Raw genomic sequence first — 17,167 nt, forward strand, 5'->3', positions numbered from 1 at the left:
GTCTTTTTTATTAATTGATGTAATTTATTTATTATTATAATTATTATAATTTTTATTTATTTTATATGTTAATAATTAAATACAATAATAATTTTAATTTTAGTATTATAAATTATAACATTATATTTATTTAAAAATATTGTATCTATTATTTAATTATTTTTTATTACAATCGGCTCAATTATGATAAATAATTCAATAAAAACGATCTTTGTTGGATAAAGATAAGTATGATTTTAAAATATTAATTTAATCTAAGAGGTTAGAAAAAAAAATCTGATTTTATAACCACTAGGATTACATTTAGATCTTGTATACTAACATTTATGATATTTATAAGAATTTTGCCTAACAAGGATTTTCAATAAAAAATTAGTTCTTTTATTACGTGAAATTAATTTTAAACTTTACAAAGTTTGTGGTTTAATTTTTTAATGCATATATATCTATACAAAACATTCAACAAAAGAATTTTATATGACAAACTATAAAAAATAAAAATTTTACACCGATATTAAAAATTCATCCAATCAATAGATTCGAATTTAAAATCTATCCATAATTAATATTTCAAATATTTATATAGATATCAGAATTCGATTATTGAAAAATCGAATTTTCAACTGTGTTACTTTTATAATTTCTTTTTTGAAATTTTTTTCATTTTCTTTTAAATAAAAATAATAATAAAAATTTTCTTTTTCAACTGTAACATCCCAAAATACAGTAATTACCATAAATCAGAATTAATTACATTTAACAGTAAACAATGCAGTCTTTACACTAAGATTAAAGTTCAAAAGCCAAAACGCTTTAGTTACAGAAATTCAATACAGTACTATCAGAATAATAGAAGCTGGGACGAACGGTTTTACAAAATTAATAACCGAACGTCAGAATGAAAACTAACATCTAAACCTCTAATTCAAACGAGCGGTCTAAGGCTCGGCCTTGACTTCCACTTCAACCAGAGTCTCTTCTTCAATCACGTCCTCCAAAGTGGCCTCGCCTTCTGCTCACATCCACACGGATGATCATTGCAAGACAGGACGAACGTACATAGACGATAGACAACACAAGGAAAACGAAAGGGTAAGCTTATATAATTTAATTCATACATCAACATATACACTTAACATTTCAATTCACACAACAAGTAACTTAGTATATAACAACATAGAAATATATATATATATATATATATATATATATATATATATATATATATATATATACATATATATATACTAGACAGACCGTCCGGACTGTATGAATCTGTGTAGCTACAGGCGTCCTTGCACCCGAGTGATGTAGTAACTGGGATACACTCAACAGCTGCCACTCGAGGTTAGTCCTATCCAAAGTACCCCTAAGGAATAGAACCTCCTATCGTTCCCACACATGACATACCCTCTCTACGTGAGGATGGTACTCACGGAACATCAGGATGGACCAGCCAGCATTAGCATGACCACAGTCATACTTTACCAAATTCCATAATCAACATATATGAGTCGTTCCTCCCTGGAACGCTCGTCCAAAATCCATAATCGTATAATCACTCAATATAGTATTCACACTTCAAGTCCTTATAATTTATCGTCAATTTCATCTTTAGATTTAAGAGCATAAAATAACGAACGTTCAGCCCTCTGAAGAACTAGGACAAACGTCAAGGGAATGTATTGAATGAACGAAGAAGTCTGTAACGATCGTTACTATCTATGCGGTCAGTTAAATGAACTAACTCGTTTGGATGTACACTGGTACTTAAAGAAAAATTCATTATGAAGACCTTAGACCAGATCCAATGTAAGAAGGAGAGTCAAAATATTTAGAACTATCTGTGTAGTAATTCGCATATGAAAGACCGATGTCAGTAATTGAACGAACGTGAGGAAAGGTGAATATTATAATACTTGAACGAACGCTAGTTTATCAAAGTGGTTATTCAATAATACGAGCGCTTGGTATAAGACTGAGCACCACTTATGACGAACGCTAGGTAGATGACCGAGCACCAATTTTGACGAACGCTTAGTACAAGACCGAGCGCTATTTAGGACGAACGCTTGGTATAAGACCGAGCGCTATTTAGGACGAACGCTTAGTATAAGACCGAGCGCTATTTAGGACGAACGCTTGGTATAAGACCGAGCGCTATTTAATTTAAGGTATACGGTATCACTAGGCTGAGCCAAACGCTTAAACCTAGTATTTCACATGAGGACGCTCGTTCTCGATTAGAATTCTTCCCGGATGAAAGAATTCCATTTTAAGTCACTTACTAGGAAACCGAACGGTATAAGACCGTACGATGACGAACGTATTTTATCATAGGGAGTAATTTACATTCAGATTTTTTCATCTATTACAGATCCCAAATTTCAACATATCAGTTCATACTTTATACTTCATATCAATGTCAATTTATAAACTTTATATGATTCACATTAATCATTCATACTTATCAATCATCAACATAACGTTCAACCAACATATATCATATTTATTATAATAGCGATCGTTCATAACAAATCAATCAGCATACGTCTCATGCATACAGTTCATATCATGCTTTCATACATCATACAAGTATCAATTAAATTAATAAGCTTCCCTTACCCGGATCAGTGAGTGAAACGTCCTAAGAGTATGACTTTGACTCGTCCAACTATGGCTTTTCTACACTCAACGTTTTCCTTAAGTTCTTCACTAAATCTAACCAAAAGAAACGTAGAAAAATTTAGCTTATACCCTTGCATGCAGCTGAATCTGGGTTCGCAGGTAATCCAGAAACGAGCGTCTAGGTTGGGAAACTTACCGGTTACAGAATCTGGAGCTGTTCGGTCCAAAATGGAGCTCACGACGCAGGGAACGTTCCTACGGCTCTGAAACGTGATCGGAGAAGAGGGTGGTGAGTTACAGTAGAGAGAAGGTGAAATGGTTCTAGAGAGAAGGTGGAGAAATGAGAAATCAGTTTTGAGGAAGAAGAAGAGTGCATGCAGAGAATGGGAAGGAGTGTTTCAGAAAAATTCAGTTCTCTTCCCCATGTCAAACAGACGTTCTCTCACACGCGGACACCTGTCTTCCACTACTGATTTCAGAATGTTCCAACTTGACACATGGCAGACGTGCGGCAGAGAATGTGAGTGCGTTTTAATGATACTGAGCAATGACGTGGGTGCATTAATTTGATTTGACAGAGGTTTGCAGTGTGGTAATTTTCCAAGGTCTCACATTCCTCCTAACTACAAAAATTTTTGTCCTCGAAAATTAGTACTTACCCTGAAACAGGTGGGGATACAAGTCCTTCATGGCCTCCTCTATTTCCCACGTTGAGTCACCAGTCTTCTCGTCCCACACCATTTTAACTAGACGAACGTCTTTTCCTTTGTATAGCTTGGTGCGGCGATCTTCTACACGTACTGGTTGCAATTCTAGCGTTCGGTCTTGGCGCAATTGAACGTCTTCCAACTCCAATATATGAGAAGGATTGGCTATGTACTTCCGGAGCTGGGAAACGTGGAATACTGGATGAAGATTTGACAGTTGAGGTGGTAAAGCTAGTTCATACGCCACTGGTCCGATCTTCTTCAAGATTTGATAAGGTCCTATGAACTTGGGGGATAGCTTCTTTGGACGAACGACTCTGCCTACCCCAGTGATCGAATTGAGTCTAAGAAAGACTTGATCTCCTGCAGCGAACTCCAAAGGTCTTCTTCGTCTATCCACATAGGACTTCTGCCTGCTAAGGGACGTCTTCAATCTCTCTTGTATTAACTTTACCTTCTCCGTTGTTTGCTGGATCAGTTCGGGTCCAGTTAGCACGTTCTCTCCTTCCTGGAACCAACAAAGTGGCGTTCTGCGCTTCCTACCATAGAGAGCTTCAAACGACGTCATTCCTATGCTAGACTGAAAGCTATTGTTGTACGTGAACTCCACTAGCGGCAAGATCTCATCCCAAGCGCCTAAGTGATCTAGGACGCACGTCCTCAATAAATCTTCCAGCGTTTGGATTGTCCGCTCAGATTGGTCGTCCGTCTGAGGGTGATAAGCTGAACTCATCTGCAACTTGCTTCCCAATTCACCTTGCAAGGATTGCCAAAACCGAGATGTGAATCTCGTATCTCGGTCAGAAACGATGCTTGAAGGGACTCCATGCAAACGAACGATCTCCTTGATGTACAACTTGGCTAGATTGGTCATCGACATCTTCAAGTTAACTGCTAGGAAGTGGGCGCTCTTCGTTAGACGATCCACAATCACCCATATTGAATCATGATTTCTGACCGTGCGTGGTAGATGGGTCAAAAAATCCATGGAAATGCTGTCCCACTTCCATTCGGGAATCTCCAACTGCTGAAGCAAACCACCTGGTCTTTGGTGTTCAGCCTTTGCTCTTTGACAAGTTAAACATGATGCCACAAAACGAGCAACATCACTCTTCATTCCAGGCCACCAGAATGACTGCCGAAGGTCTTGATACATCTTAGTCATACCAGGGTGTATGCTAAGACGACTATGATGCCCTTCCTCCAAAATAATCTGCTTCAGCTCGCCATCATTAGGAACGCATGTCCTGCCCATGTATCGTAATAGGTTGTCCGTTCCAGCACTAAACTCCTTGGCTTGATCTGAACCGAGCGTGCTCAAAATCTTCACCAGTTCTTCATCCTTGCGTTGCTTCATTTTAATACGGTCAAAGACGTCACTGGATATTCTAAGGTTACAGCATTTGATGTTGCTCGGCTTCAATTCGAACTGCAACCTTAGATCTCTGAAGCTCTCAACTAAACTCAGCTCTTTAACCATCATAACCGAGACATGCACTGCCTTCCTGCTTAGAGCGTCCGCCACTACGTTAGCCTTTCCCGGATGATAAAGCAGCTCAAACTCATAATCTTTTAAGAATTCTAACCAACGCCTCTGCCTCATGTTCAACTCCTTCTGATCAAATAAGTACTTGAGGCTCTTGTGGTCACTAAAGACTTGGAATGTAGATCCGTACAGATAATGCCTCCAAATCTTCAATGCGAAAACGACCGCTGCCAATTCTAGGTCGTGCGTTGGGTAATTTTTCTCGTGAATCTTCAATTGACGAGACGCGTACGCTACCGCTCGCTTCTCTTGCATCAGCACACAACCCAAACCTTGGTGAGAGGCGTCGTAGTACACCTCGAACGGTTTGGCCGTGTCTGGTATAATCAGAACTGGAGCGCTCGTCAATTTTACTTTCAACTCCTGGAAGCTCGCTTCACATCGATCGGTCCATGCGAACGACTGATCTTTCCGGGTCAACTGAGTTAGCGAAGCCACTATCTTGGCGAATCCTTCAATAAAGCGTCTGTAGTAGCCCGCGAGTCCCACAAAGCTACGAACCTCAGTGACCGAACGTGGACTTTCCCATTCCAGTACTGCTCGCACCTTAGCTGGATCTACCGAGATGCCTCCAGCCGACACCACATGCCCCAAAAATTGTACTTCCTTCATCCAAAATTCACACTTGGACAGCTTTGCATATAACTCCTTTTCCCTCAACACGGTCAGTACTGCCCTCAAGTGTTCTTCGTGTTCGGCTTGTGTCTTGGAGTAGATGAGAATATCATCTATGAAGACGACCACAAATTTGTCCAAATACGGCCTGAATATCCGATTCATGTAATCCATGAAGATTGTTGGTGCGTTCGTCACACCGAACGGCATCACTACATACTCGTAGTGTCCGTAACGAGACCTGAAAGCAGTCTTCTGGATGTCGTCCTCCTTCACTCTGATTTGATGATATCCAGACCGCAAGTCAATCTTCGAGAACACTGTGGCCCCATGCAGTTGATCCAACAAGTCATCTATTCTTGGTAGTGGATACTTGTTCTTGATGGTCAGCTTGTTTAATTGCCTGTAGTCTATACACAACCGAGAGCTGCCATCTTTCTTCTTCACTAAGAGTACAGGCGCTCCCCAAGGTGATACGCTCGGTCTGATAAACCGCTTTTCCATCAATTCTTCAATCTGCTTCTTGAGGTCAGCCAATTCAGCTGGCGACATCCTATATGGCTGAACGGAGATAGGTGCTGCTGTCGTCACCAAATCAATGGTGAATTCAACTTCACGAGCAGGAGGTAGTCCAGGTATTTCTTCCGGAAAGACGTCCGGAAACTCATCCACCACAGATCGTCCTTTACTGCCAACTCTGGACGTTCGTTCCTGCCTCAAACCTCCGAACTCCTGGTCTTCATGCGTCATGATTAGAAAACAGCTCGCACCTTCCATTATGTCCTCCTTTAATTGACCGAGCGTTACTGATAACTCTTCTTCATCTTCATCCGGAAACACTAATTCCTTCTTACCACAATCTATAAGAATGCGATTGGTAGCCAACCAATCCATTCCTAAAATTACTTCTAACTCCTTCAAAGGCAAACAGATTAAGTTCACCTTATAACTACGCCCCTCAACCACAATGGGACATCTAATGCATACGGTAGACGTCCTAATCTCTCCATCCGCTGGGGTTGACACCACCAAGTCGAACTGCATCTCCCTCTCGGTTATTCCCAATTTTTCAACACATGCCTTCGAGATGAAGGAGTGAGTCGCCCCAGAGTCAAACAACACACAGCAAGACGTTCCATAAATTAAGCAGGTACTGGTGATAAGTGTACCTGAGCTTGCTGCCTCCGCACCAGTTATAGCATAAACGCGTCCCACTGCTTGGGCTCGACCACCTCTTGGTTGGTTCCTTCCAGCATTTGGTGGCCTCATCACTGCACGTCCACCCATGTTGCACTCGCTCTCCAAGTGCCCATTCCTTCCACAACGTGTGCAGTGTTTTCCTCCCACCAGCTGAGGACATGACGAACGGTAATGCGGCCCTCCACACTGGAAACAAGTGACGTTTCCTTGCTGCCCAGACTGTCCGCCAGGAACCAATGCTTGAGACCCGCTTGCATTAGATGATTGATTTGGACGAGCGTAAGGGGATCTCCTCTGATTGACGTTGCTTCTTGATACGATGGGTCCCCTTACTACTTGTTGTTATTTCTTGTGTCGTTCTGCTTCTGCCATGTTCTTCTCTAATACCTTGGCCCTCTCAACCATAGCAGGAAACGTCCATAAACATAAGCTGGAAATTAAAACCTTCAGGTCGCTCCGCAGTCCGTTCTCAAACTTCCTACACTGCCACTCTTCACTGGTGGCCATCGTATTGAAACGAACCAAGTGTTTGAACTTGTTCGTATATTCAGAAACAGACATTCCGCCTTGGACCAGGTGCAGAAACTCTACTTCCTTAGCAAAACGGACGCTGTCAGGGAAGTATTCTTCATAAAATTTGCCCCGAAATACTTCCCATGTGATGGGATTTTGGGCGTCCGTTAAGATTGCTCTCATGCTCGCCCACCAGTGGCTTGCTTCTCCCGTCAACAAGTATTCTGTGAACGCCAACCTGTTCTCGTCCGGGCATCTCTTGGCGTTGAATATTCTTTCCATGTCTCTTAGCCACTGATCTACCTCATCAGGGAGGCACTTCCCACTGAACTTAACCGGATGGTGTTGAAGAAAACTCTCCAAACTCCACTCGGTTGGATGGTTAGTATTGGAAGATGACGCCCCTGGTGTACCTCTGGTGGCAGCGATAATTTCCATCAACTGCCTTTGGGTTGCCTCAGTGTTGGCGCGTGCGGCCTCCAGACTCTGTAGAGCAGCGGCGTTCTGCTCCATCAAGATGGTGTTCTGTTGCTGCAGTCTCTCAATGACTGTTTCCAACAACCTAGCGTTGTTGGATGCCTCAAGCTCATTTGGTTGTGGTGGAGGAGGGAGTCTAGGCGCCATGTGTTCTCTGGACCAGAGAAAAACGAACGTTAGTTATGTTCAAGAGTTAAAAATAATAACTCATTAAACACACAATAAGCACACAGCAAAAACACAGTGTACTCATAACCTACAGTGTCCTTAAAAGAACAAAACTGCTCTGATACCACTAATGTAACATCCCAAAATACAGTAATTACCATAAATAAGAATTAATTACATTTAACAGTAAACAATGCAGTCTTTAAACTAAGATTAAAGTTCAAAAGCCAAAACGCTTTAGTTACAGAAATTCAATACAGTACTATCAGAATAATAGAAGCTAGGATGAACGGTTTTACAAAATTAATAACCGAACGTCAGAATGAAAACTAACATCTAAACCTCTAATTCAAACGAGCGGTCTAAGGCTCGGCCTTGACTTCCACTTCAACCAGATTCTCTTCTTCAATCACGTCCTCCAAAGTGGCCACGCCTTCTGCTCACATCCACACGGATGATCATTGCAAGACAGGACGAACGTACATAGACGATAGACAACACAAGGAAAACGAAAGGGTAAGCTTATATAATTTAATTCATACATCAACATATACACTTAACATTTCAATTCACACAACAAGTAACTTAGTATATAACAACATAGGAATATATATATATATATATATATATATATATATATATATATATATACTAGACAGACCGTCCGGACTGTATGAATCTGTGTAGCTACAGGCGTCCTTGAACCCGAGTGATGTAGTAACTGGGATACACTCAACAGCTGCCACTCGAGGTTAGTCCTATCCAAAGTACCCCTAAGGAATAGAACCTCCTGCCGTTCCCACACATGACATACCCCCTCTACGTGAGGATGGTACTCACGGAACATCAGGATGGACCAGCCAGCATTAGCATGACCACAGTCATACTTTACCAAATTCCATAATCAACATATATGAGTCGTTCCTCCCTGGAACGCTCGTCCAAAATCCATAATCGTATAATCACTCAATATAGTATTCACACTTCAAGTCCTTATAATTTATCCTCAATTTCATCTTTAGATTTAAGAGCATAAAATAACGAACGTTCAGCCCTCTGAAGAACTAGGACGAACGTCAAGGGAATGTATTGAATGAACGAAGAAGTCTGTAACGATTGTTACTATCTATGCGGTCAGTTAAATGAACTAACTCGTTTGGATGTACACTGGTACTTAAAGAAAAATTCATTATGAAGACCTTAGACCAGATCCAATGTAAGAAGGAGAGTCAAAATATTTAGAACTATCTGTGTAGTAATTCGCATATGGAAGACCGATGTCAGTAATTGAACGAACGTGAGGAAAGGTGAATATTATAATACTTGAACGAACGCTAGTTTATCAAAGTGGTTATTCAATAATACGAGCGCTTGGTATAAGACTGAGCACCACTTATGACGAACGCTAGGTAGATGACCGAGCACCAATTTTGACGAACGCTTAGTACAAGACCGAGCGCTATTTAGGACGAACGCTTGGTATAAGACCGAGCGCTATTTAGGACGAACGCTTAGTATAAGACCGAGCGCTATTTAGGACGAACGCTTGGTATAAGACCGAGCGCTATTTAATTTAAGGTATACGGTATCACTAGGCTGAGCCAAACGCTTAAACCTAGTATTTCACATGAGGACGCTCGTTCTCGATTAGAATTCTTCCCGAATGAAAGAATTCCATTTTAAGTCACTTACTAGGAAACCGAACAGTATAAGACCGTACGATGACGAACGTATTTTATCATAGGGAGTAATTTACATTCAGATTTTTTCATCTATTACAGATCCCAAATTTCAACATATCAGTTCATACTTTATACTTCATATCAATGTCAATTTATAAACTTTATATGATTCACATTAATCATTCATACTTATCAATCATCAACATAACGTTCAACCAACATATATCATATTTATTATAACAGCGATCGTTCATAACAAATCAATCAGCATACGTCTCATGCATACAGTTCATATCATGCTTTCATACATCATACAAGTATCAATTAAATTAATAAGCTTCCCTTACCCGGATCAGTGAGTGAAACGTCCTAAGAGTATGACTTTGACTGTCCAACTATGGCTTTTCTACACTCAACGTTTTCCTTAAGTTCTTCACTAAATCTAACCAAAAGAAACGTAGAAAAATTTAGCTTATACCCTTGCATGCAGCTGAATCTGGGTTCGCAGGTAATCCAGAAACGAGCGTCTAGGTTGGGAAACATACCGGTTACAGAATCTGGAGCTGTTCGGTCCAAAATGGAGCTCACGACGCAGGGAACGTTCCTACGGCTCTGAAACGTGATCGGAGAAGAGGGTGGTGAGTTACAGTAGAGAGAAGGTGAAATGGTTCTAGAGAGAAGGTGGAGAAATGAGAAATCAGTTTTGAGGAAGAAGAAGAGTGCATGCAGAGAATGGGAAGGAGTGTTTCAGAAAAATTCAGTTCTCTTCCCCATGTCAAACGGACATTCTCTCACACGTGGACACCTGTCTTCCACTACTGATTTTAGAATGTTCCAACTTGACACATGGCAGACGTGCGGCAGAGAATGTGAGTGCGTTTTAATGATACTGAGCAATGACGTGGGTGCATTAATTTGATTTGACAGAGGTTTGCAGTGTTAGCATTGCCTCCCAATGAGAAAGGAAACAAACTAAGTTTGATCGCTTCATCTGGCACCCCATTAATTTTGACGGTGTTGCAAATCTCATTGAAGGTAGTAAGGTGCTCATATGGGCTTTCATGAGATAACCCATTAAATTGATTGCTTTTCACCAGTTGGATTAGTGCTGGTTTGACCTCCATGTTAGCTGCATTGACTCTAGGTCTAGCTATACTGTTAAAGTGCTGAGGTCCAGCTATATTGGTGTAGTCAGCAAGAGTTCTTCTGATATTATTGTTCTCCATATTTTCTGTGCTATGAACAGAACCTTGTGGTGATGGTTGCAACAGAGTTTCCGGAGGAGGGAAAAGTTCTCTAGATGTTCGGATTCCTCTCCTCCGTCTACTCTCGTCTAGACCTTCAAGCAGAGGTTCTGTTGTTTTCTTGCTCCTAGTTCGAATTGCCTCTTGCATACACAAGAACACAAAACCCTAGAATTAAAGTCCCCGAAAAAAATAAAAACAGAAAATAAAAACAGAAATTCAAAATTAAAGTCAAAGATAATCAACAATCACACAAATTAACCAGTTAAACCAGAGTCCCCGGCAACGGCGCCAAAAACTTGATGGACAAATTTATGAACACCAAAATATGATGTCACAAACTTGTTTTTCAATCGGCAAGTATGACCGAATCGTTCAAGTAATAAACTTGGTAAGACCAAGTATCGTTCTTCCCAAAGGACTCACGGCCTAGTTTAGTTGTGTGATTTATTGATTAGCTACGACTTAAAGACGAAATATTTGGATTTTATATGCAAAAGACGAAAATTAAATATGTTTGCATGAAGTTTTGATCAATGGCAAAAGCAAACGATAAACACTTTCAATGAAATATAGGTATGAATATGTTGTTGGGGTTCAATTTCATCTTTTTCACTCTCATATATTTTAGGAATTCAACATTAAAATCATCATTGTTAATGCCACTCTCTAAAGTACCTTTCAAGAAGGCTTCTCTCTAATCACGAGTTCATACAATTCCTAGCATTCCTAATGATTAGTTCATAAGTGCAGGAGCTTAACGACAACCAATATGATATTGGGAGAAATTCCCCGGATCTAGACTTCCCCGTACGCGCCCGTATCGACAAAACCAATAATCATGCATCGAATGAGTTAAACAATGCAAGCATTACGCAAAGAGGAAAAACCCTAACTAATGATGAAAGAAAGCATAGATCTTAAATAAAAGATGTAACAACAAATTCCATATATGAGAGCTTCAAAAGATTACATTGATTCCCTAACAAACATACAGAGTTTAGTTCACCATATTCATGGTGAACCTAGATGAATAACAATGAAAGAATGAAAGATAAAACCCTAAAAAGGTGAAGAGGAAGCCTCAGCATCCAAGATCCTCCTTCAAAGGGGTGGAAGAGAGAGTGTTTGCTTCGTTCCAGCCAAAGATACCTAACCCTAGGAAACCCTAAAGCTTATATATTATTCGTAAATTACAGAAAATTAGGTCCAAGCCCATAAAAGTGCCGCTCAGCGGTAAAGTACCGCTCAGCGGTAAAGTACCGCTCAGCGGTAAGTGCGTGAGACGTTTCTTCCCCTCAGCGGCCATTTTGCCCCTCAGCGGATCTCCCGTAAGCTCCTGATTGCCGCTCAGCGGTAAACTGCCGCTGAGCGGTGACTTCGGCTTCTCCTTTTGCACTTTTTGATGTCTTTTCTGATTCCATCTCTCACCTTCTTCACTTCTTTCACCAAATTCACCTTAAAACCTGCTCAAAAACACTGAAATCAAGCATAAACCTGTCCAGCTCTCTTATTTCTAAAAATATGAAGAAAAACATGATTTCAAGCTAGTTTCTAAGTGTAAAGGTTGCTTTTAGTGCCAATTTTAATCATGAAAATAACAGTTTTTCAACTGTTATCACCTAACCCTACCCCAGCCCACTTTATGTGGGGCTTTAGGGGTTGGGGCTTTTAAAAAAACCCCTGTTAAGTGGGCTAGAAAATTGAAGCTTGATTTTAGAAGGTGTCACGGTCAACCCTTGGATCAGAGGCTCAAATCACACCTCTATACATAGGAATGTAATGCAAATGTCAATTGGAGTGGTTCGTGCGAAAGAGTGTTAATGGTCGTCGCAATCCAGAAACTCAAAATCCCTTCTATTTTCTCTGTAATCGCCAAACTCTCATATTCGAGATCACCCCATAACAATCTTCATTATGATTCTTCTGTGGCCGACAACCTCGTCTCCGTCTTCACCCAACAACCCAACGCCGCCGGGCCCGAACTCAACCTCTTCGCTCCCATCCTCACGCCTCCCCTTGTCGAGTCCGTTCTCACGCGCCTCCCCACTTGGAAACTCGCCCTCTCCTTCTTCCAATGGGCCTCCGATCAACACCAGTATGGCTACCACCATAATTGTTACACCTACAATACCATCGCCTCTATCTTCTCTCGCTCCTGCCAAACCACCCATCTCAAAACGGTCGTCAAACAGCTCGTGGAGTCCGCTCCTTGTTCCTTCACGCCCGGTGCCTTGGGCTTCCTCATTCGGTGTTTGGGCGAAGTGGGCCTTGCGCAGGAGGCCCACCACCTGTTCGATGAAATGCGGGTGAAGGGTCTTTGCGTTCCCAATGTTTACTGCTACAACTGCTTGTTGGAGGCTCTGTCCAAGGTCGGGGAGGTTGATTTGGTGGAGGCTAGGTTGGAGGAGATGAAGGGGTTTGGATGGGAATTTGATAAGTTCACGCTGACGCCTGTCGTGCAAGCTTATTGCAAAGCTCGCAGGTTTGATCAGGCTCTGAGGGTTTATGATGGGATGAAGGAAAAGGGTTTGATTGATGCGCGTGTTTGCTCTGTGGTGGCATTGTTGTTTTCCAAGTGGGGGGATGTGGATAAAGCGTTTGAGTTGGTGGAGAGGATGGATAGACAGGGGGTGAGGCTAAGTGAGAAGACTTTCTGTGTTTTGATTCATGGGTTTGTCAAGGAGGATCGGGTTGATAGGGCCCTTCAGTTGTTTGAGAAAATGTGTCGGGTTGGCTTCACTCCTCCTGTTTCATTATTTGATGTTCTCATTGGAGGACTATGTAAGAGTAATGATGCTCAGAGAGCTCTGAGCTTGCTTTCGGAGATGAAGCAGTTTGGGGTTGCCCCAGATATTGGAATCTTTACGAAGTTGATATCGGCTTTTCCAGACAGAAGTGTGATTACCAAGTTGCTAGAAGAGGTTCTGGAAGATAAAGAGGAGAAAATTCTCGTTTTGATTTACAATGCTGTTTTGACTTGTTATGTTAATGAGGGACAGGTGGATGAAGCCTGCCGCCTTCTTCAGATGATGATTCAGAGCAAATTCACTGATGTCGAGATGGATGATTTCTTCAAGGACAAGAGATTGGTTTTCCCAAATGCCGCTTCCTTTAGCATCGTGATTGATGGCTTACTCACAAATGGTCAGTTGGACCTCGCTCTAAGTCTTTTCAATGACCTTAAACAATTTGTTGGTAGGCCAAGCGTTTTGATTTACAACAATCTGATCAATGGTCTCTGCGATTCTGATAGATTGGACGAGAGCCGTGAGCTGTTGAGAGACATGAAAGAATCAGAAATTGAACCAACTCATTTCACTTACAACTCAATTTATGGATGCCTGTGTAAAAGAAAAGATGTCGTAGGAGCGATCGATATGTTGAAAGTGATGCGTGCTTGTGGGCATGAACCGTGGATAAAAAATTCCACCCTTCTTGTGAAAGAACTGTGTGATCGTGGTCGGGCTGTAGAAGCATGCGATTTTCTTGACAGCATGGTTCAGCTAGGTTTCCTTCCTGACATAGTTTCCTATTCTGCAGCAATGGGGGGTTTGATCAAGATTCAAGAAGTGGACCGAGCATTGAACTTGCTCAGGGATTTGTGTTCTCGTGGCCATTGTCCTGATGTGGTGGCTTTTAACATAGTGATCAGAGGGCTCTGCAAGGTCAACCGAGTTGCAGAAGCTGAAAAATTGTTGGATGAGATTGTTGTAAAGGGCCTCTGTCCCTCAGTTGTGACTTACAGTCTGCTTATAGATAGTTGGTGCAAAAGTGGTTCTGTTGATAGGGCGATGTCTCTTCTGTCGAAAATGTCTGAAGAAGACAGGGAGCCCAATGTCGTCACTTACTCAACTTTGGTGGATGGGTTTTGCAGAGAAGAAAGGCCTGATGATGCACTCTTGGTTTGGAAAGAGATGGAAAGAAAAAGGTTGTTCTCCTAATCGAGTTGCTTTTATGGCACTTATTTATGGTCTTTGCATTTGCAAGAGGCCATCTATTGCACTCCATTATTTACGCGAGATGGAACAGAAAGAAATGAAGCCCGACTCGTTCATTTATATTGCATTGCTCAGTGCTTTTCTGTCTGATATGGACTTGGCCTCTGCATTTGAGATTTTTAAGGAGATGGTTTATTCAGGATTTTTCCCAGAATCCCATGATAAAAGTTACCCCGTTGTGATGGATGCAATAGACAAATTTTCCAAGGATCACAGAACATCCTCTGGTATGAAAGTTTTAAGTGAAGAGGGCAAACTTCCTACGCATTGCTTGATAAACGTCGGATTATAAAGGTTAATCAAATTGTTTATGCCACTGCCAAAGGAATGTTACATCGGACAAGTAAAAATTGAAACATTTGAAAAGAAACAAATGTACACAAAAAGAAAGGTATGTGATGAGTCGATATTTTCTTCACTTCACTTAGTTTAATATTGTACCGAATTTAATCAGGGAAACCATTCGCGAATTAGAGGCTTAGCAGCAGCATTTGATTCTGTTTGGTTTACCGTTTTATCTACATTTCCACCATGCAAGTAATCACGACCTCTGAATGGAAACTCCAACGTAATTGGATCTGCACCCCCTACAAGCTGACCACTACGAAGTTCACGGCAACAGATAAGACAAAGATAGAAAGAACATTCCGTACAGCTTCTGTGGTAATCAAATATTGAAATTTTGCAATTGTCACTGCAAGAGAGTGTTAAGTTAATAAATAAAGATACAAGCATAATTGGGAAAAAGAAAATAAGATGCGAGAGAAAGATACCAACCAATATACACGTTCATCCTTAAAATAATCTGCGTGTACTACTTCAAGCTCTGAGATTCCTATAGTGCACATCCAAACAGCAAATTATATAATGCAAATATATGGAACTTGTACTAAACTCTGACTAGAGCATAAGATGAAAGGCAAACTTAAAGCTTATCAATTATTACAAAACAGATAATTCTTTCTCGTTTGCAACTCAGAATTCATTGCAAAGAGATGTGTGGCTTCATGATATACAAAAAATTGGTTTAGTTGTGAGTATCTTAATGCGTTGGATGGAACAAACATGCAAGAACAAATCCTGTCTTCTTCTGCATCAAATTCATTTGTTTTGTGAGAAACATTGATTCACATAATAGTAACCAAAATCAACACTTGTTATGTAAAAATACCCTGAATCTTAGCTTCTGTCTCATTCTCAATCCTTTGCTCTTCATCCAACAATCTTAAATACGGAAGAAGTACTTGCAGCAAACACATAGAGAACTCAACCTTCTCATCTTTATTGGTGCTGGTTTTTGCCTTCATTTTCTACAGCAACCAAAGTGACACCATTTTAAATGCTGAACTCAGAAAAGATGAAGACACTTGAAGGGGGAAGACCTAACTTTAATAAGTACATCAGATCGCAAGCATGCTTTGCAGTTGCAATTACCACGGCACACGGGACATGCCTCTGCAATGCAATCCTCTTTCAAATGAGGATACCTAAACACACAGAAAACACTTCAAGGATTAACAGTTGGTCACGTTATCATCATTCAAAACCAAAACTACAAAATATTTGCAATAACTGATCCAGAAATTGGTATGGGAATTGTTTCTTTCGACTAAAGTCATTTCCCCCTAACATAGGAAAGGGGACCATATTAGACATATATTACGTAACTTCTGGAAATTCCCCATAGAAAGCATTAACATATGGGTAAACAATGGACATGCCATTTATACATCGGCTTGTCATTTCTAGTCTTTCAAATATTCTGCTTAAAATATTACAGCACAAAGAATATGTCAGTAACACCGACTTAGTAGCTGGCAATGCAGTGATGGCGCAGAAATAAACAGTGTATTGATCTTACCGAACCAACCAAGGCATGCTATACAATATCATGACATTACAATTTAAATAGAGAGAATAAATAAATTTCAAGGTGAGACGTAGTTATACCAATTTTCAATACAGGGTATGCAAAATCTTTTGGTTTTGCATTCTGTGCATCTCACAACCCTGCCTTTATCATTTCTCTGGCATTGATGGCACATATTGGATTGATTTTCAATAGACTGTTGATTGACAAACAGAAATACCATCTCAAATGTGAGCTAAAACATGTTTGTATGAAAAGCTAAACCCAAACAAACATAAGTACTTTTTATTAAATAATAAATCACTTCACCTCCTTATCCCTCTTATTCTTTTTCGGCATCACAACTTCTATTTTGACTTTACGGCTTTTAAAATTATGTTGTTTCCGAATGTCACTTCCACTTCCCGAAAAACCGGCAGGCATTTCAAACTCACCGTCACCTTCCTTAACAACTTTTCTTTTCCTCCCAAGTCTTTTCCTGCTATTTTCACCATTTTTCTCCAACAAATTTCCCCC

General features: G+C 40.6%; 2 protein-coding genes and 1 pseudogene across 2 annotated transcripts; 1 reads left to right on the top strand and 2 right to left on the bottom strand.

Annotated features, from left to right (window-relative positions):
• Positions 1 to 3,276: 3,276 nt before the first annotated feature.
• On the bottom strand, positions 3,277 to 7,833 carry LOC148201131 (uncharacterized). The gene is made up of 6 exons (XM_088113131.1): positions 7,256 to 7,833; positions 6,484 to 6,946; positions 5,990 to 6,411; positions 4,845 to 5,773; positions 3,851 to 4,091; positions 3,277 to 3,748 (listed from the first exon to the last, which is right to left on the bottom strand). The coding sequence occupies exons 1-6, from the start codon at positions 7,831 to 7,833 to the stop codon at positions 3,277 to 3,279; spliced, it is 3,105 nt and encodes a 1,034-aa protein (XP_087969257.1).
• A 4,650-nt stretch (positions 7,834 to 12,483) lies between these two features.
• LOC148201132 (putative pentatricopeptide repeat-containing protein At5g08310, mitochondrial) lies at positions 12,484 to 15,073 on the top strand (annotated as a pseudogene).
• LOC148201133 (lysine-specific demethylase JMJ25-like) lies at positions 15,049 to 17,156 on the bottom strand. The gene is made up of 6 exons (XM_088112081.1): positions 16,961 to 17,156; positions 16,732 to 16,847; positions 16,169 to 16,268; positions 15,953 to 16,091; positions 15,559 to 15,616; positions 15,049 to 15,475 (listed from the first exon to the last, which is right to left on the bottom strand). The coding sequence occupies exons 1-6, from the start codon at positions 17,072 to 17,074 to the stop codon at positions 15,232 to 15,234; spliced, it is 771 nt and encodes a 256-aa protein (XP_087968207.1). The 5' UTR covers positions 17,075 to 17,156; the 3' UTR covers positions 15,049 to 15,231.
• Positions 17,157 to 17,167: the final 11 nt, after the last annotated feature.

The sequence above is a fragment of the Vigna umbellata genome, chromosome 4 (assembly GCF_029865625.1).
Source record: "Vigna umbellata cultivar VRB3 chromosome 4, Vumbellata_1.0, whole genome shotgun sequence".
NCBI classification, from domain to species: Eukaryota; Viridiplantae; Streptophyta; class Magnoliopsida; order Fabales; family Fabaceae; genus Vigna; species Vigna umbellata.